The 20,357-nt window shown below is 65.0% G+C and overlaps 1 protein-coding gene across 2 annotated transcripts in view; it reads left to right on the top strand.

Annotated features, from left to right (window-relative positions):
• The window catches only part of PPP2R3B (protein phosphatase 2 regulatory subunit B''beta), a 38,480-nt gene extending 24,986 nt beyond the window's left edge, over positions 1-13,494 (top strand). For both annotated transcript variants that reach the window (XM_030926281.1, XM_030926282.1), the window contains exons 3-13: positions 3,694-3,797; positions 4,000-4,102; positions 4,336-4,410; positions 4,664-4,750; positions 5,241-5,397; positions 6,832-6,880; positions 7,345-7,434; positions 8,865-9,040; positions 10,616-10,734; positions 10,815-10,921; positions 13,211-13,494. In XM_030926281.1, the coding sequence (XP_030782141.1) occupies positions 3,694-3,797; positions 4,000-4,102; positions 4,336-4,410; positions 4,664-4,750; positions 5,241-5,397; positions 6,832-6,880; positions 7,345-7,434; positions 8,865-9,040; positions 10,616-10,734; positions 10,815-10,921; positions 13,211-13,361 (1,218 nt within the window). In that variant the 3' untranslated portion in view covers positions 13,362-13,494. The remainder of the gene's footprint in view (positions 1-3,693; positions 3,798-3,999; positions 4,103-4,335; positions 4,411-4,663; positions 4,751-5,240; positions 5,398-6,831; positions 6,881-7,344; positions 7,435-8,864; positions 9,041-10,615; positions 10,735-10,814; positions 10,922-13,210) is intronic.
• The last annotated feature ends 6,863 nt before the right edge of the window (positions 13,495-20,357 follow it).

Raw genomic sequence — 20,357 nt, 5'->3', positions numbered from 1 at the left:
CGTGTAGCGAGTGGGGTTTTCCTTTGGTCGTGTAAAAGGTGAATGGACTGACATCTGAGTGTGAAGGCAGCTCCGGTCCCTGGTCCACGGCAGCTGTCACCTGGATATTGGTCCATATATACCGTGATTGCTGAGCATTGCTGGGTTTTCACAAATGACATGACGCTCCTCGTATGCACTAGCTGTGCGTTGCCAGGCCTCGCACGGGCTGGGTCACGAAGAACTGGTCTTGACCTGACAGACGTCTGAGTGTGAAGGCAACGCCGGTCTTGGGGTGAGCCCCGGTCTTGGGGTGAGCCCCGGTCCCGGCTGTGCGGGTGGGCGTGCCGCGGCTCCGCCTGGCCCCACCGAGAGCTGGTCTTTCTGTATGTGGATCACAAAAACAGCTAATTAGTTTGGAGGTAATTTTCGGGTTCGGTGTGGTGTGGGGACTGCGAGCCCAGCACTCCCACGCTCAGTTCTCATCACCCAGGCGCTGGGGATGCAGCCGTCCCTGGTTGTAGTATCAGACCTATAGTCCCAGCACTATAGAGGCCGAGGCGGGAGGATGGCTTGAGGGCAAGGGTTCCAGACCAGCCTGGGCAACATAGTGAGACCTCACTCTACAAAATAAAAAAAAAAAAGCCACGCGTGGTAGCACACACCTGTGGTCCCAGCTACTTGGGAAGCTAGGGTGGGAGGATTGCTTGAGCCCGTGAGGTTGAGACGGCACTGAGCTGAGATCACACACTGCACTCCAGCCTGGGCAGCAGCAAGAACATGACTCAGGGGGAAAAAAATAGGATCACCCTGTAGCTAGCCTGTAGGACTGCATAGATTTGACTTTAGCCTGCAGGACCGGGTACACTTGGCGCTAGCCTGTAGGACTGGATACATCTGATGCTCCGTCCGTGCCACCAGGTCATTACGGCGTGTCTTGCACACCGTGAGGAGCACAGATGTGAAGGCTGACACATCCCCACCTACCTGGGTGTCGAGTGCTTGGGGTCTGAAATCTGCATAGCCCGGGAGCCAGAACGGCCTGATGAGGTCAGAAGCGTGAGAGCAGCACCAGCCCAAGGGCCCAGGGCCCGGCCTCCAGCTCGTTCCCTCCCGCCGCACCAGGCACCCTTCCAGGTGGCCAGGGCTGAGCTCCGTCAGGATCCTCGTCACGGGAGCCGGCACGTGCCTGTGCGTCCTGCAGGGCCTGGCCCCTCCAGCTCCACATGGCTGCCTTCGTGTCATCCACAGGTGCACCAGCCGGAGACCATCTTTTCCCGTCACTGCACCGCACTCCGTGTGGTGGCGTGCAGCCCCTGCAAGTTCCCCCACGTCCCCTGTGGTCACTCCCGCCCCGCACCTGTCTGGACGACGCTGCCACCGTTTATTCCTCCAGCCCCTGCTGTGGCTTCCGGCTCCTCTCCCCGGGGCACCGTGAATCAAGCAGCCGACATCCCCATCCGTGCGGCTGTCACGGGCATCGGCCCTCTTCCCACTCGTGTGCTTCTGGGAGGACGGATGCCCCGGCCAGGCCTCGGGGCCTTAGGCTCAGCCGCCCTGTGGGCCGCTTTCCCGGCAGCTGTGCGGCGTCCTGCTTCCCCCAGCAACACGGACGCCCGGCTGCCTGCTACGACCTGGCATCTTCAGTCCTTTCTGTCTCAGCCGCGTGTCGTGCTCTTGTTGCCACCTCTCCATGCCCCGTGAACCCTGCCCTCGCCAGCGCCGGCGCCGGGCACGCTCCCCCTTGTCTGCCCTGTCTCAGTGGCTTCTCCTGTCATTCTGTTCACCGTGCCGGGCGCTGAGCCTGAGTCCCGGGCCCTGAGCCTGAGTCCCGGGCCGGGGCGGGCAGCTGACCGCTCTCTTCTTTCGGGGGGTTCACGTGTGCCCTGTTTAAGAAACTCTGGCCACGGCAGAGCCTCTCGTTTCCTTCCGGGAGGGCCGCTGTCTGGCCTTTCACCCTTCGGGCTGGGATCCCCCAGTATTCAGTTTGCGTGATCTGCCCCAGCTCACTTCCTTCCCTTGCTCTCTTAGCCCAGCGGTGCCTGAGGGAGACTGACTTCATACCCTGACTTTACAGGAAGGGTTGAAATGGGGCAGTGGGACTTACATCCACCAGCGTGGTCCCCTGCAAGTTCTTTGTGTTCCCTTATACGTTTTCACGTGAGCCTGTCAGTGTATACTGCACACCCCAAAACAACAAGCCCTCGGTGCATGTGGGTGGGGGCTGCGTGGACTCTGGGTGGGGGCTGCGTGGACTCTGTGGGTGGGGGCTGCGTGGACTCTGGGTGGGGGCTGCGTGGACTCTGTGGGTGGGGGCTGCGTGGACTCTGGGTGGGGGCTGCGTGGTCTCGGTGGGGGCTGCGTGGACTCTGTGGGTGGGGGCTGCGTGGACTCTGTGGGTGGGGGCTGCGTGGACTCTGGGTGGGGGCTGCGTGGACTCTGTGGGTGGGGGCTGCGTGGACTCTGTGGGTGGGGGCTGCGTGGACTCTGTGGGTGGGGGCTGCGTGGACTCGGTGGGGGCTGCGTGGACTCTGTGGGTGGGGGCTGCGTGGACTCGATGGGGGCTGCGTGGACTCTGGGTGGGGGCTGCGTGGACTGTGGGTGGGGGCTGCGTGGACTCTGGGTGGGGGCTGCGTGAACTCTGGGTGAGGACTGCGTGGACTCTGGGTGGGGGCTGCGTGGACTCTGTGGGTGGGGGCTGTGTGGACTGTGTGGGTGGGGGCTGCGTTTACTCTGGGTCAGCAGAGTCGTCTGGAGGAAATTGCGGTCTGTAAACTCAGCAGCGCAGTGAGGTCCAGCTCACCACGTTTAGCTCGTCTTTGATTTCACCCAGCTGTGCTCTGTAGCTTGCTTTGTAGACATTGTGTGTGATTTATTTATTTATTTATTTTTTAGACAGAGTCTCTTTCTGTCACCTCCCGGGTTCAAGCGATTCTCCTGCCTCAGCCTCCTGAGTAGCTGGGACTACAGGCACGTGCCACCACATCCGGCTAATTTTTTGTATGTTTAGTAGACACAGGGTTTCACCATGTTTGGCCAGGCTGGTCTCGAACTCCTGACCTCGTGATCCGCCCACCTCGGCCTCTGAAACTGCTGGGATGACAGACCTGAGCCACCGCGCCCCAGCAGGGTTAATTAATTTTTAAGAAATCTTTCAAATCATCAGTTTTGATTTTCTTGATTGTTGACTATTTTTCCTTCCATCTCTGCCCTGTGTGTGTTACTTTGAGGTACAAGTGCAGATGACTGATTTTAAACTTTCCTTCCTCACCTGTGTATTTAAGGCTGTGAACCTGCCATGGGCCGCTGCTGCAGGCCTGTCCCACACGTTCCATAAGATGTTTCTGTGGCTGTCAGAGTCACCACGTGCCTCCCTGACGGGGCCATTTCTTCCTGCACATACTGGTTCTTAGTCTGTGCCGCTTGATTTCCAGACACTGGGGACGCAGCCGCCTCTGGTTACAGTGCCCGCGTGTGGTCTCTGGTCGGGGGGACTGCGTGCCCCGCACTCCATCGCTCCGCTCTCCTGACTGGGTTCCAAGGCTGGAGCGAAAGCCAGGTGGAGTTTGCGGCACCCGGACGTGCCTGGCTGAGTGTGCTGCGTCTTTCTGCAGCAGGGGGTCTCCGGGCAGCATCGGTCAGGCGCCAGGTGCGCAGCAAGAGCGCAGGCGTCCAGGCCTCGCTGACTGCCCTCTCCTGCCCTCTCTGCCCCAGGCCTGCGGCTGCCCCCTCTACTGGAAGGGGCCGCTCTTCTATGGCGCCGGCGGGGAGCGCACGGGCTCCGTGTCCGTCCACAAGTTCGTCGCCATGTGGAGAAAGTGAGTCCCGGGCCGGGCACGGGGCTGTGTCGGGAGGGCGGAGGCGTCCCCGGGTCCCCGTGGCATCAGGACAGGTGCCCCCCGCGGCTGCCACAGTGAGAGGAGAAACCCGCGCGTGGCCACAGGCCTGCCGGGGGCGTGCGTGGCTGCCTGCCGTGTTCCACCCTGCGTCTGCGGGGTCAAAATCCTCTCGTCCTTGCAGAATCCTGCAGAACTGCCACGACGACGCGGCTAAGTTCGTCCATCTGCTCATGAGCCCTGGCTGCAACTACCTGGTGCAGGAGGACCTGGTCCCCTTCCTGCAGGTGAGAGCCGGCGTCCACACCGCACGCCTCACCCCCACAGGAGCTGGTGTCTACACCGCACACCTCGCTGGAGGCCCGGTGTCCACACCGCATGCCTCATGCGTCACGGGAGGGCCGGCGTCCACACCACACGCCACACGCCTCACCCCTCACGGGAGGCCCGGTGTCCACACCGCACGCTTCACGGGAGGGCTAGTGTCTACAGCGCACGCCTCATGTCTTCCCACCCGCAGGACGTGGTGAACACGCACCCGGGGCTGTCGTTCCTGAAGGAGGCGTCCGAGTTCCACTCGCGCTACATCACCACGGTGGGTCCCCAGCAGGGGCCGGGGTGAGCCCGGGGGCGGTTGCAGCGCGGGGCGGGGCGGGCGGGGTCCGGGGTCTTGAGCTTCGGGAGGAGGCGGCTGTTTCCTGGGAAGGTGTCTGCCGTGCCCGGAAGCCCGGCGTTGGGGGCACTCTGGTTTTCCGGGGTGGCCGCGCCCCTTTCCCCGGCTCCCGGTCTCCGTGCGGGGCGAGGCTCCGGGGGTCTGCGCACCCCCCGCACTGACGGCGCCCCCGCAGGTCATCCAGCGGATCTTCTACACCGTGAACCGGTCCTGGTCTGGCAGGATCACCTGCGCGGAACTGCGGAGGAGCTCCTTCCTGCAGGTGCGGAGCGCGCCTGCCCTGCCCTGTCCTGCCCTCCTCTCCTGTCCCTCCCTCCCTCCCCTCCTTTCTTCACTCCTCCGTCCTCCCCCTTCTTTCCTCCCCCCCTTTCCTCCCCCTCCCTCCCCCTCCTTTCCTCCCACTCCCTTTCCCTCCCCCGCACTCCCACCCCATCCCCACCTCCCCCACGCTCCCTGCCCACCCCCAGGCCTGTGAGCGCCGCCTGCAGTTGGGGGTCCGTGGTTGATCTGCGAAGTGGGGGGCCCCTACTGGGCACCAGGGGGAGCCGAGCCCTGATTCCCCGAGAGCTGCCCCACGCCCGTCTAGGCAGCCGCCCCCACTCGGAGCGGCCCCGGCCCCAGCTGCCCAGTCCCCACCAGCCACGGAGCGGCCCCGCCCCGCCTTTCCTCTTGCCTGCCCCCGCCCGCAGCCACCCGGACTTGGGGCGTCCTCCCAGAGGCCCCGCGCTCAGGCCTCCTGGGTCCTTTGGCAGAATGTGGCGCTGCTGGAGGAGGAGGCGGACATCAACCAGCTGACCGAATTCTTCTCCTACGAGCACTTCTATGTCATCTACTGCAAGTTCTGGGAGCTGGACACGGACCACGACCTGCTCATCGACGCGCACGACCTGGCGCGGCACAATGACCACGGTGCGCAGGGGCAGAGGGGCGGGCGGGGCGCGGGGACACCGAGCAGACCCTTCTTCTCTCAGGGCCTCCCGGGTCTGCAGCTGCCTCGCGTTCCCCACTCCTCGCTCCGTGTCTAGGTCCCCGCGTGCGCCTCTGCACCAGGCCTCCGCCCCCGGGCGTCTACAGGGTCAGTGTGGGCCGCGGGTCCTGAGGCTCAGACGGCCGCACCCGGCCCCGAGGGCCTGCAAGTCTGCGGGGCTTTATTGTTAACACCCGGGCAAGGGCGTGCAGACCAGCCGCCGTCCCTCAGGAGCTCCGCGTTCCAGCCCCCAAGGCCGGGAGCAGTTTCCATCCAATCCCAGGCTGGCTGGAGCGCAGGCTTAGAGGTCGGTTGGATACCTCCGCGGGAAGCGGTGCCTCCCAGGTGTCCTCACCCGGCGCCTCTGAGAGTCGTCCAGCTTTCCAGGAACGAGAACCTGCCTGTGGCCTGTGGGGCTGGAATTTTCTAAAAGATTCCTGGAAGTCTGCTCCCCCCGCCCCCAAAAAAACCACATGACCAAGAGTATTTCCCAGTCACGGTGGCATCTGTTGCGCGCGGCCGACTCGCAGGCCTGGTTCCCGAAATGTGGGCTCCGCCCGTCCGCCTCTCCCGGGGCTGGTCCTGGGCCGCGTGGCCGCGGTAGACCCCCGTCCTGCGTGCGTGGGACGCGCCCCTGAGCCGACGTAGCGTTCCCTGGATTTCTCCTGTACCCAGTTCAGGGAGCCACCTGCGTCCTGGACCCCATAAGTAGCCGCGAGAAGAGCACAGCTCGGCAGAGCCGCCCGTGTGGCCCGAGCCAGCGCCTCACCGCGGGGAATCGGCCCCGAACCAGGCGTTCGCTGTCCCCGTGAACCCCGGGCCCGGCCCCGGCTTTCCCTGTACCTCTGGTGCCCACTCTGGGTCTCAGGGCAGGACGGGCTGTGCGGCCGGGTGATGACGGGTGCGGCCGGGCTGGGCTGTTTCTCACGCAGGGCGGCCTGAAGCGGGGGGCATCTTGGCCCCGTGCGTGCCAGGGACACGGGCGACCGCAGGGATGGCCGTCCCGGCTGCGGGACCTCGTGGGCCGGAGCTGACGGCCACGGTGCCTTCGCTCTTGCCTCTCGTTAGCGGAGTCTGGGCTGAAACGTGTTACTTTTCGGGATCGCACTGGAGGCCTCACTCTGCCTCTGGAAGCAGAACCTTGGAGGCCTGAGTGTTCTGCCTGTTAAAGTCGGGTTTGGAACCACGCTCAGCTTCGTGCTCCCCTGGTCCGCTCCAAGGGCAGGTGTGGCTGCACCCGGGAGGGGCCTGTGCGGGGGCCCCGGGGCCGCCTGTGGGCATTTCCGTCCTTACCCCATCCAGGCTCGGCTCTGGGGGGTCGTGACATGGGGGCCGAGGCGCGGTGCGGGCTGCCCATCCACCCCCTTCCTTTGCAGCCATTTCTACCAAGATGATCGACAGGATCTTCTCCGGAGCAGTCACGCGGTACGTGCGGCTCAGGCCCCACGAGGACCCGGGTCCTCCTTGCCTGACATGAGCTTGTCGAGTTCCCACAGCCAGTGGCTCTCACCCCAGGCCCTGAGGAGGGGCGCGTGTCTCTGTCACCTGAAACCCTAGTGGGGGGCATGAAACTGTCGTGTGAGGTCTGAGGAAGGGGGCGGCCCGTGCCCCAGGTCAGGGTTCTTGTCGGGCGCCGGGCCTGAGCGAGCCCCGAGAAGGGGACGTTGCCGGCATCCAGGCGGCCGTGGCGGTGGTGCAGCTGCACTCCTGACCCCAGCTGGATCTCGGGAACGCTCTGTGGCCACGTGGCCTCCCCCTCCTCCCAGGAGGGTCAGGAGGAGGGCTGGGACTGGGGGCCCCTTTCACCCCCGGTCATGGGCAGGGGCTCCATGCCTGTGAAGCTCTCCCTGACAGACGTCTTCATCTCTGCATCCTGGCCTGGGATCTAGAGGCAGAAAAGTGCAGAAGGAAGGGAAGATCAGCTACGCCGACTTTGTCTGGTTTTTGATCTCTGAGGAAGACAAAAAAACGCCAACCAGGTGGGTTTCTGCCGCGGTGTGGATGTGTTCCGGTGCAGGACCAGGAGCCGCCTGTGTGACGTGTGTCCCCAGGCGGATGCCTGCATGTCTGGGGGGGGGTGCCACAGGGCACGGGCGGATACGTGCACGCCTGCCAGAGGGGCCACAGGGGACAGGTGGATACATGCACGCCTGGTGGGGGGCGGCAGGGGACAGGCGGATACGTGCACGCCTGCCAGAGGGGCCACAGGGGACACGCGGATACGTGCACGCCTGGCAGAGGGGCTGCAGGGGACAGGCGGATACGTGCACGCCTGGCAGAGTGGCTGCAGGGGACAGGCAGATACGTGCACGCCTGCTGGGGGGCTGCAGGGGACAGGCAGATACGTGCACGCCTGGCAGAGGGGCCGCAGGGGACACGCGGATACGTGCACGCCTGGTGGGGGGCTGCAGGGGACAGGCAGATACGTGCACGCCTGGCAGAGGGGCCGCAGGGGACACGCGGATACGTGCACGCCTGGTGGGGGGCTGCAGGGGACACGCGGATACGTGCACGCCTGGCAGAGGGGCCACAGGGGACACGCGGATACGTGCACGCCTGGCAGAGGGGCCACAGGGGACACGCGGATACGTGCACGCCTGGCAGAGGGGCCACAGGGGACACGCGGATACGTGCACGCCTGGCAGAGGGGCTGCAGGGGACACGCGGATACGTGCACGCCTGGTGGGGGGCTGCAGGGGACAGGCAGATACGTGCACGCCTGGCAGAGGGGCCACGGGACACGCGGATACGTGCACGCCTGGCAGAGGGGCTGCAGGGAACACGCGGATACGTGCACGCCTGGTGGGGGGCTGCAGGGGACAGGCAGATACGTGCACGCCTGGCAGAGGGGCCACGGGACACGCGGATACGTGCACGCCTGGCAGAGAGGCTGCAGGGAACACGCGGATACGTGCACGCCTGGTGGGGGGCTGCAGGGGACAGGCGGATACGTGCACGCCTGGCAGAGGGGCTGCAGGGGACAGGCGGATACGTGCACGCCTGGCAGAGGGGCTGCAGGGGACACGCGGATACGTGCACGCCTGGTGGGGGGCTGCAGGGGACAGGCGGATACGTGCACGCCTGGCAGAGGGGCTGCAGGGGACACGCGGATACGTGCACGCCTGGTGGGGGGCTGCAGGGGACAGGCGGATACATGCATGCCTGGCAGAGGGGCCGCAGGGGACAGGCGGATACGTGCACGCCTGGTGGGGGGCTGCAGGGGACACGCGGATACGTGCATGCCTGGCAGAGAGGCCGCAGGGGACAGGCGGATACGTGCACGCCTGGCAGAGAGGCCGCAGGGGACACGCGGATACGTGCACGCCTGGTTGGGAGGCTGCCCCGGGGGCTGCAGGGCACGGGCTGGGAGGGCCCGGGGCGGAGGCTGACAGAGCTCACTGTGCCACAGCATCGAGTACTGGTTCCGCTGCATGGACCTGGACGGAGATGGCGCCCTGTCCATGTTCGAGCTCGAGTACTTCTACGAGGAGCAGTGCCGAAGGCTGGACAGCATGGCCATCGAGGCCCTGCCCTTCCAGGACTGCCTCTGCCAGATGCTGGACCTGGTCAAGCCGAGGACCGAAGGTGACGCCCCGTAAGGGCACGGCCCAGGGCGAGGGGACAGATATGGGCGAGAGGACGGGACAGACGGCAGAGAAGACGGCCCAGGGTGAGGGGACGACGGGTGGTGAGAAAGTGGCCCAGGGTGAGGGGATGCGTCCGCCTGTGAGGCGCTGTCCCTGCTGGAGGGGCCCCTGGGAAAGGCCACCCCTACTCTGAGTTTGTGACGAGGGCAGCATCGCAGGTGTCCACTCTCACGGCGTAAGAACCTCCTACTCGGGACGTCGACACCCCCGAGGGTGGCCTGGAGAACCAGGGCCGGGGCTCACTGGGGACGTCGGCACTGGCTGAGGGACCAGTTGCCGCGTTTGTGCTGATGCCACACAGGGTGGTCCAACCCTCTCATCCCTTCTGGTTCCTCCCCACTCACCCTGTCTCTCCCCACCCGCGCCCCTCCCCATCTCCTCCCCTCTCACCCCCGTCTCCTCCCCTCTCACCCCCCCGGCACCTCCCCTCTCACCCCCGTCTCCTCCCCTCTCACCCCCCCGGCTCCTCCCCTCTCACCCCCCACACCCCCCCGCTCCTCCCCTCTCACCTCTGGCTCCTCCCCTTACCCCCTGGCTCCTCCCCTCACCCCCCGGCACCTCCCCTCTCACCCCCCCCCCGCTCATCCCCTCTCACCCCCGTCTCCTCCCCTCTCACCCCCTTGGCCCCTCCCCTCACCCCCGTCTCCTCCCCTCTCACCCCCCTGGTTCCTCCCCTCTCACCCCCAGGCACCTCCCCTCTCACCCCCCCACCCCCCCGTCCTCCTCTCTCACGTCTGGCTCCTCCCCTCTGGCTCCTCCCCTCACCCCCTGGCTCCTCCCCTCTGACCCCCCTGGCACCTCCCCTCTCACCGCCCCCCCGCTCCTCCTCCCCTCTCACCCCCCCCCATCTCCTCTCCTCTCACCCCCTCTGGCTCCTCTACTCTCCGCTCTGGCTCCTCCCCTCAACCCTGTTCCCTGCCGCCCATCGTCCCAGCCTGAAGGTCCTGAGTAGGAGGTTCTTGCACGGTGAGACTGGACACTGTGGTGCTGGCCCTGGTCACAAACTCAGAGTAGGACTGGCCTTTCCCAGGGCCGCTAAGGCAAAGGGGCGCATCTGCGCTCCCTGGCTTCCTTCTCATCTCAGACTGCAGCTCTGGGACTTGCACTTTGGAAATGGCTCTGAGACCCGGGCACCACCCTGCAGCCCTCCCTCTCCCTGGCTGGGGCCCTCCTGGTGCTCAGTGTCCCGGGGACACCCTCTGGCCCCTGCCTGCGTGGGGAGCTCCGGGCTCTGTCATTTCAGATCCAGGGGCGCCTTCCCGGCACCTGCACCACGTCCCAATCCCTGCGTCCTTGGGACACAGGTGGCCCCAAGCCACCTCCGCACCACGTCCTCCCACACCTCAGCCCCCACCCAGATCCACGCGTGTGTCCGCCTGTCCCATCAGACCCGTGGCGGGAGAGCCCGGAGCCTCGTGCCGCATCCTTAACCGCGTGTGACCGACGCACGCAGCCCACACCCGGCCCGAAGGTGAGGCCGGGCTCACGCCTTGGACACGTCCCCTCCCCGCAGGGAAGATCACGCTGCAGGACCTGAAGCGCTGCAAGCTGGCCAGCGTCTTCTTCGACACCTTCTTCAACATCGAGAAGTACCTGGACCACGAGCAGAAAGAGCAGATCTCCCTGCTCAGGGTGAGTGCGGGGGTGCGCGGGCGGGGGTGCGCGGTCGGGGCCGCAGCAGGCCGGGAGTGTGACGCGTGCGCTTCCCCCAGGACAGTGACAGCAGCGGCCCCGAGCTCTCGGACTGGGAGAAGTACGCGGCCGAGGAGTACGACATCCTGGTGGCCGAGGAGACGGCGGGGGAGCCCTGGGAGGACGGGTGAGCGCGCGCGGCGGGGGGCAGTGAGGGGGGTGTGGGGACATGAGGGGGGCGCGGGGGCAGTGAAGGGGGTGCGGGGGACAGTCATGGCGCAGGGACAGTGAGGGGGTGCGGGGACAGTAACGTGGCGTGCGGGGGCGCAGGGGACAGTGAGGGGGTGCGAGGCACAGTGAGGTGGGGTGCGGGGACACCAGGGACAGTGAGGGGATGCGGGGCGGGACCCGACACGGGGGATGCAGGGTGGGACTCGGTCACTGTCCCCCGCCCCCCACCCCCTGTAGTGGTGTAAACGGTACTTTTAAGATCCCCGGACGCTGCTGGTAGCGGGGTCACGGCAGACCACGCCCAGCTTGAGTGAGCTTTGTGGGTCCTGGTGCCCAGTCCTGGGGGCGTCTCCCCTCACCCAGCGGTCAGCGCGCTCACTGAGGGGATGCTCTGGCCTCTTCCTGGTCGGCGGAGGTTTCCCCACATGGGGCTGAGTGTCTCAGATGCTCTCGCTCCGTGTTCCTCTGTCTGTCTGTCCATACGGTAAATGACACTGAGGCATCTTCAGCCAGCCCCGTATTCCCGGCATAGACCTTAGTCATGTGATCCTTGTATAGCGTTGCATTCTCTTTGCAAAGATTATCTGTAGTAGTTTATTATTTTTCTTGAGACAGGGTCTTGCTCTGTCCCCGAGGCGAGGGCAGTGGTGTCATCACAGCTCACTGCAGCCTCGGCCTCCTGGGCTCAAGCCATCCTCCACCCTCGGCCTCCTGAGCACCTCGGATTACAGCAGTGTTCCCCCCCCCCCACGCCCAGCTAATTACTACGGGGGTGTCCCACGCCTGGCTAATTACTACAAGAGTGTTCCACCCCCCACACCCGCCAACTACGGGGATGTCCCCCCCCCGGCACCCAGCTAATTACTACAGGACTGTCCCCAGCGCCCAGCTAATTTTTGTTTTTCTAGAGACAGTCTTGCTATGTTGTCTGGGCTGGTCTCAAACTCCTGACCTCGGGTGATCCTCCCGCCTCGGTCCCCCACAGCGCTCTGATCGCAGGCCAGGAGCCGCGGCACCCGGCCCACGGCTTTTCTTGGGATGTGTTGGTCTGGCTTGGGTGTCAGGGTAATGCTGGCTCATGCAATCGGGGGCAGTATCCTCTCCCCGTAGTTTCTGGAAGAGTTTGTATCCAGGACCTGTTACTTCTTCCCTCAATGTCTGCTAGAATTCACCAGTGACCCTATGTGGGCCTGGTTTTATTTATTTTTTTTTACCTAGAGTCTCGCTCTGTCGCCCAGGCTGGGGTGCAATGGTGCGATCTCGGCTCCCTGCAACCTCCACCTCCCGGGTTCAAGCGATTCTCCTGCCTCCGCCTCCCGCATAGGTGGGATTACAGGCGCTGCCACCGTGCCCGGCTGATTTTTTGTATTTTAGTAGAGATGGAGTTTCACTATATTGGCCGGGCTGGTTTCGAACTCCTGACCTCAGGTGATGCGCCCGCCTCGGTCTCCCAAAGTGCAGGGGCCTGGGTTTTTACGGTTTGCCTACTTTATCGTGGGTCGACTGCCTTCGCCGTGTGCACGCCTGCTCCGGCAGGTGCAGCTCAGGTCTGCGGGGAGCTCGGCGCCGGGCCGTGGGGGGCGTCTTGGAAAGGTGTCCCCACGGGATCCCTCTGAGGGTCTGTGTGTGGGGTTGGTGGCCGCGGCACTTTCTCTGGAGCCGTGCCTGAGGTCACTGCCGAGACCTTAACGGAAAGCGCGCGTCCCGTCCTCCCACCGCTGTGTGTTCCGGTCGGAACCGAACTGGTGGCCTCCACTCGGAGCTTGTGTGTGTGTTTGGGGAGCATTTGTCTAAACCGTGGTCCCCGTTTTGGAAACCGTGTTCCGTCGCGGGCTTTTGTTCTCCGGTCCTGCGTGGACACCGCGACCCAGTTGTGGACACAGTCCCCTTGCAGCGGGGAGGCTGGCCTCTTCCAGTCGCCGTGGTCGCTTTGGGAAAAGGCGCGGTCCCCGCAGCCCCTCTGTCAGGGCGGACGCCGTGCGCACCTCGTGCCTGGGGCTCCCACCCGTCCCGGTGCGTTTCACCTGCGCCGCAGGCCACTCCCCCGGGAGCCTTCGTGGAGCTGCCGGATTCTCAGCCGGGAGCATGTTGCTGGCTCAGGGGTCGCAGCTCAGGGTTGGCTGAGGGGACGTTCTTGTGCTGGAGGCTGGTCGCCGGGAGGCCTGCGTTTCCCGGAAACCACGGCGCTGGCTCCGCGGTTTGGCTCTGCGCCGCCGGCCCCGTCTTCACCATCCCCTCGTTGCAGGTTCGAGGCCGAGCTCAGCCCTGTGGAGCAGAAGCTGAGTGCCCTGCCGTCCCCACTGGTCCAGAGGCCCTTCTTCGAGGCCCCCGCGCCCCTGGGCGCCGTGGACCTGTACGAGTACGCGCGCGGGGACGAGGACCTGGAGCCGCTGTGAGGTCGCCGGGGGACCCCACCGCGGGCCCCTCTGCACGTGCCACAGCCGGGACAGCGCGGCTTGTGTAAAAACTCTTGTCTTTTGGGGAAAGTGAGTGCGTTTGTACGGAATGGTAAATTTTTATTTATTCACAGAAGCGTGTGGTGTGAATTGCCGCGGTGGGTTCGCGCCTGGACCTGCCTGGAGCTCTAACGCCTGGGGGCCCCGCCCGGGGGACACGCGAGGGCCGCTCGGGACTGGGACGGGCTCCCACACGGACACCCTCCGGCCTTTGCCGTCCCCGCGGTCACGTCTCTCTGGAAAGGGCCATGTGCGCACAGCTGTGAGCGCAGCTCCCGGGCACGTCGCCCGTCCCGGACAGGAGCCTCCGCCGCAGCCTGTGTGTTCTGTGTCAATGCACAAAAGCGTTTCTGGCGATCGCGCTTCAGCCACCGCGTGGGCTTCGTTCCGGATCTACGGACGCGGCCTGGTTGGGGGCCACGGCCACGCCACAGGCCGATGCAGCCTGAGCCTCCTCCCCAGCTTGGGGCCGTTCCCTCCCAGCGCCGGGGGCCGAGGCCGCGTTCCACAAACGGCCCCAGAAGGAAGGAGCCGGCGCCGAGTCGGGGCGTCCGCACCCGGGAGCCACGTGCAGTGACGCGTAAACGAGGGGGTTCGGAGGCCCCGCCGGGCGCAGCCCTGAGTGCAGGGGGGACCACGAGCTCCAGGGGCACCCGACACGGATGAGCCCAGGCCCAGCTCTGCTTCCTCCGCAGGCCAGGGAGGGTCACGGGTGGTGACCACAGGAACGACCCCCTTTCCTCGCACACGACAAAACGCTCCCCCCGGAAAGGGACGTGGCCGCACGGCGGGGAACAGGCGGACGGGGCAGGAACACCCTGAGAGCTGCACACACGCCCCGTTCATCCACCGCAGCCCTGGCCGTGAAGGAGCTGGACGCACAGGGTGGTCCCCGTGACCCCGAAGAGAGACGGCGGGAGCTCGGGGCGGTGGGTGGACCTGGCAGCACCTCCCAGGGGAACGGCCGCTGCCCCCAAGGTGTCCCCAGTGTCACCAGGTGTCCCCGGATTTCCCGGAGGACGCCCCCACTTGGGTCTGCAAAGGGTCAGGGCCCCCCAACAACAGGACAGGTGCCGGGCAGGAGGGTCCAACGGTGGCCGCGGCAGGTCAATGACAGCGGGAGCCACGGCCTCAGGGCCCAGCCTGCCCCCAGCTCGGGGGAGCCCGTCGGGGAGGGCAAGTCCGCCCCCCACCACCTCAGGACCCCCCACAGCGATGGTCATGGGAGCGAGGGAGCAGAAGTGGGGGTTCACCTCTGACTGGAGCCCTCCGCCTCCCACGGTGACACTAGGAGGCCCCCAGTGGGGCTTCAAGGCTGGGGGTTCAAGGCTGAGACATCCGAGGGTTCCCTGGGGCCGTGAAAGGAAGGACAGCGTCCCCCACCCACGTCCCTGGTGAGGCCCCTGCACGGCCCCCGACACACCCCTACTCACCGCATTCCCCAAGCGCTCCTTCCTCCGCCAGCCACGGCCTCCGATGCCCTGGGCCACACCCGGGCCGGCCCTGCACACTCGGCCTCTCCTGGAGAAGCGGGGGGTGGTCCCCGTGGACGGCGGCGCGGCGGGGAGACCAAGAGCCCAGCCGCCACTTGGTCTAGGGGTCCGTTCCGCTGACAGCCCACGTTGAGGGGGACCGGGGGCCCCCACAAAACAAGCACCCGGCTCACCCTGACGGTGGCCAGCGGCCAGGACGTCCCAGGGCTCGGCGGGGGCGCCTTTGGCGTCACTACCTCCTTCTGGGAATAGCCGTCCCGGGCGCACCGCCCTTCCTTCGTGGCCGTCACCCCTTGGAGAGCCCCGAGCAGGGACTCAGCCGGCCCCGCTCCTCCCTCCCAGAGTCCCTTCCTGTCAGATCCAAGCGCGTTCACGGGGGCAGCCCCGGGTTCACCCAGGAGCCGCAGCGCGAGCGTATTCCGGGGAGACCCCGAAAGGTGCCAACCACAGCCCTGAGGCCCCCGGGCGCCGCCTCCTGGGACAGGACACGCGTCCTGCAGGTGCAGTGGGGGTGACGGGCACCCCAGGCTCCCAGCACTGGCGCCAGAGCGCTGTCCCGAGGGGCGGCAGGGACGGGCATGGGAACACGGGGGCTCCCCAGAACGAAGGGACCCAGCCTGGGGCGGGGGGCGGGGCCTGGACGGCCGTGAGACGGAGAAGAGGGAGACGGGGGCATTGGGGGAGAACTGGGGGCATCAGACGCAGGAACTGGACAGAGCCGGACGCAGCCGTTCCTGGAGGAGACGCGGTCCCCGGAGGGGAGCAGGGAGGCCCTGACGTCTCTCAGAGCCAGGGAAGGAGCAGAGGCCGGAGGTCGTCCTCAGTTCGTGCCCAGGAGCCGCCCTGCCCAGGCCAAGCGATCAGACCCCACGTGGCACAGGGGCCTCATCTGTGGCTGACGGGGACGCAGTCCCCGGGCCGGCCCAGACCCCGCGTGGCACCAACGGCCCTGCCCAGCCTGAAGCCGCAGACACGGCCCCTCACCCGGCAAGACGCTGCTGCGTGGCTCCCGCGGGGGCCTCGAACCCAGTTCCCCGTGACCTACGGGCAGACCCCGGCAGGGCAGGGATGCCCCCACCCCGGCACCCTCTGTACAAGCCACAGCTCCCCCAGGCTCGGCTGCCGCACACCCCACTGGGAGCCTGGGGAGCCGCCGTTCTGGTCTCAGGGGACGCAGCACCCGACCGCACCCCCGGCCCCAGGACGTGTCCGGGTGGGGGCTGCCCCTCACCGGCCCATGTCCTCACCAGGGCATAGCTCTCTCCACCGCGGTATCAGGTCCCACAGCAGCCCAGACGGCCGCGAGGGGGTCCTGCCCACCCGTGCCCCAGAGAGCAGCCGCTCTGCAGGGACACAGCCACCCCGTTTCCCCAGCGCAGCCCTGCCCGACCTCAGGGAGCAGCCAGAGGAGGGGGCGAGGCCCCGTCGGGAAGGAAGACCCCAGGGGTGGAGGGACAGCAGGTACCACTTGGACAAGCCTCCCACAGGGCTCCAGTCTCGCTCTGTCACCCAGGCTGGAGTGAGTGGCACGATCCCAGCTCACTGCAAGCTCCATCTCCCGGGTTCCCAGCATTCTCCTGCCTCAGCCTCCCAAGTAGCTGGGACTACAGGCGCTGCCACCTCGCCCGGCTAATTTTTGTATTTTTAGCCGAGACGGGGTTTCACCATGTTGACCAGGGTGGTCTCGAACCCCTGACCTCGTGATCCACCTGCCTCAGCTTCCCAAAGTAATGGGATAACAGGCATGAGTCACTGCACCTGGCCTTTAATAGAAAACTGGGCCCCCCCTCTCCTGCCCAGGCTGGTCCTGGGCTTCAGTGATCCCATCTTGGCAGCCCAAAACACTGGGATGACAGGTGCGAGCCGCCGTGCACAGTGCAGCAGCCACACCTGTGCACACGGGGGTGCTGACCGGAAACTCGTCCCAACACACCTGCCACATGCGACTCTAGAAATGCCATGGGGGCCGGGCGCGGCGGCTCACGCCTGTCATCCCAGCACTTTGGGAGGCCGAGGCGGGCAGATCCCCTGAGGTCAGGAGTTCGAGACCAGCCTGGTCAACCTGGTGAAACCCTGTCTCTACTAAAAATACAAAAATTAGCCAGGCGTGGTCGTGGTCACCTGTCATCCCAGCTACGTGGGAAACTGAGGCAGGGGAATCACTTGAACCCAGAAGGCAGAGGTTGCAGTGAGCCGAGATCATGCCACTGCACTCTAGCCTCAGCGAAAGAGCGAGACTGTGTCTCAAACATGCCACAGACACGGAAACCTGCTCTGTGCTCACCTCCCCCAACGTCACAGTCAGGGACACAGGCCGTGCCTCACAGGGTGCGGTGACAGGACGTCCACTCTGGCCGTGATCCTCCTGACCTCCCCTCATCCAGGGGTGCCCTGACCCTTTGGGACTGTGGGGTGCCCTGGACATGAGGGCCATGGGGTACCCCAACCCTTTAGGGCTACAGGGTACCCTAAACATGACAGCCGTGGGGTGCCCTGAACATGATGGCTGTGGGGTGCCCCAACTTTAATACTGTAAGGTACCCTGAACACGAGGGCCATGGGGCACCCCAACCCTGTGGGACTGTAGGGTGCCCTGAACATGACGGCTGGGGGGAACCCAACCTTTTAGGATGGTGAGACACGCTGACTTCTTAAGACCATGGCTTACCCTGACGCTTACGGCTCTGTGGTGCCCCCGACTCCTCAGGCTGGTGCCTACGGGACGCCAGGCGTACGTGGGGAGGGGGCAGAGGCAGAAAAGCGATGGGGGAGGTGGAGGGCATTGGCTGTCCCTGCCCTGAAGGACAGGATGGGGCTAGTCAGGTAGGAGTGTGGCCAGAACCAGCACCCAAGGACTCAAGGGAGAGACAGGGTGCGGAGAGAGAAGGGGAGGGGTGGGGAGAGAGGAGGGGAGGGGGGTGTGGGCGGGGAGAGAGGGGGAAGAGACGAGGGGTGGGGGGAGAGAGGAAGCATGATGGGGAGAGAGGTGGGGTGGGAGATATGGGGGGATGGTGGGAGAGAGGAGGAGTGGGGTGGTGAGAGAAGAGGGGGTGGGGAGAGGGGAGGGGCGGGGAGAGAAGAGGGGCGGGGTGGTGGGCAGAGAGGAGCGGAGGGGAGGGGGAGAGAGGAAGCATGATGGGGAGAGAGGAGGGGTGGGGGATATGGGGGGATGGTGGGAGAGAGGAGGAGTGAGGTGGTGAGAGAAGAGGGGGTGGGGAGAGGGGAGGGGCGGGGAGAGAAGAGGGGCGGGGTGGTGGGCAGAGGAGCGGAGGGGAGGGGGAGAGAGGAAGCATGATGGGGAGAAGAGGGGTGGCGGGTATGGGGGGACGGTGGGGGGAATGGGGGATAGGGATGGGGGGGTGGGGAAGGAACACAGGGAGGAACTGGGGTCACATGTGGGGCCGGCCCCCTGACTGGAACGTGGCCTTGAGCCACCTGCCACCAGCCTGTGGGACCTCAGGGACACGGTGAGGGAGCTGGGCCTCGGGGCCCAGCCTGGATGCTGCCGCCTCCCATCCCCCAGCCTCACCGAGGGGCCGCTGACTTCCTCACTGCACAGGAATCCCGTCCCCGGGTTCTGGGGCCTTCACAGGAAATACGCAGGTGCAGGTGCAGAGCCACGTCCCCACACCGCGGGCGTCTGTATCCCCGTGGGTAGAAAATCCAGGGATGCGTGTAGACGAAGAGCCCTCCGCACGCCTGGAACCCCAGCGCCTTGGGACGCCGACGTGGGGGGATCACCTGAGCTCAGGAGTTTGAGCCCAGCCTGGGCCACATGGAGAAACCTCGTGTCTAGGAAGAATTACAATCAGATGGACGTGGTGGCAGGTGCACCTGTCACCCCAGCTACGCGGGAGGCTGAGACAGGAGAATCACTTGAACCCGGGAGGCAGAGGTTGCGGGGAGCCGAGATGGCGCCAGTGCACTCCAGCCAGGGCGACAGAACGAGACGGTGTTTCAGAAAAAAACCATTTAGCCGTTTGCATGATGAAGACCAGAGAATAAAACACGAAGACAATCTCAGCAACTCACTCTCCAATGCCTTTAGGAAAATGACATGAGACACATACACAGAGGAAGCATTCGGGATTTCTTCCAGTTTAAGAAACAGACTCTGGGGCCGGGCGCGGTGGCTCATGCCCATCATCCCAGCACTTTGGGAGGCCGAGGCGGGCGGATCCCACGAGGTCAGGAGTTTGAGACCGGCCTGGGCAACATGCAGAAACCCCGTCTCTACTAAAAGTATGAAAAGTAGTCAGGTGTGGTGGTGTGCACCTGTCATCCCAGCCACTCGGGAGGCCGAGACAGGCAGCCATCCTCCCACCTCAGCCTCCCGAGTAGCTGGGACTACAGGACCCATGCCCAGCTCATTTTTTTTTAAGAGATGGGGGTATCAGTATGTTGCCCAGGCTGGTCTTGAACTCCTATCCCCACTCGGCCTCCCAAAGCAATGGGATTCCAGGAGTGAGCCACTGCGGGATGCACACGACCCGGCTCACACCTGCCCCTACACACACTGCACTGACTTAAAGCTTCTCACGTGCTGGGCGCGGTGGCTCACGTCTGTCATCCCAGCACTTTGGGAGGCCGAGGCGGGCACATCACCTGAGGTCAGGAGTTCGAGACCGGCCTGGCCAACATGGTGAAACCCCGTCTCTACTAAAAATACAAAATTTAGCCAGGCAAGGTGGCAGGTGCCTGTAATCCCAGCTACTCGGGAGACTGAGGCGGGATAATCGCTTGAACCCAGGAGGCGGAGGTTGCAGGGAGCCGAGATCACGCCACTGCACTCCAGCCTGGGCGACAGAGCGAGACTTCATCTCAAAAACAAAAATAAATAAATACAAAAAGCTTCTCATGAATGATGAAAACCAAAATGACCATTGCGTCCGCACGGTACGGATCTGCCTCTGCTACCATCAGCAGGACCACAGCTGGGCTGCGACTCAGTTTCCTTACGAAAAGCACCAGGGGTGACCGGGAATTAGGCCCCCCCCAGGTGACACTCACATCCCTATGGATCAAACACAATCCGAGACACTCATCTCATCCCGTTCTGTGCGGCCCACACGGTGCTGTCGAGAGCATGTTCAGCCTATGGTTTGGTTTGGTTTGGGTTTTGCTGTGTTCTGACACAGGGTCTCACTCTGCCTCTCAGGCTGGAAGGCAGCGATGCAATCTCAGCTCACTGTAGCCTCCACCTTCCGGGCTGGAGCGATCCTCTTTACACAAAACATACAGGCCCACATGGACGCTTTCCAGAGAGACGTGGCGCCCGGAACCGCAGAGGTCGGAGGGTGTCCGTGTGGGAGCCTGTCCCTTTTTTTTTTTTTTTTTTTTTTTTTTGAGACGTCTCGCTCTGCCGCCCAGGCTGGAGTGCAGTGGCCGGATCTCAGCTCACTGCAAGCTCCGCCTCCCGGGTTGACGCCATTCTCCTGCCTCA

The sequence above is a fragment of the Rhinopithecus roxellana genome, chromosome 22, assembly GCF_007565055.1.
Source record: "Rhinopithecus roxellana isolate Shanxi Qingling chromosome 22, ASM756505v1, whole genome shotgun sequence".
NCBI lineage: Eukaryota > Metazoa > Chordata > Mammalia > Primates > Cercopithecidae > Rhinopithecus > Rhinopithecus roxellana.
This window is presented reverse-complemented; position numbering and strand designations above follow the sequence as displayed.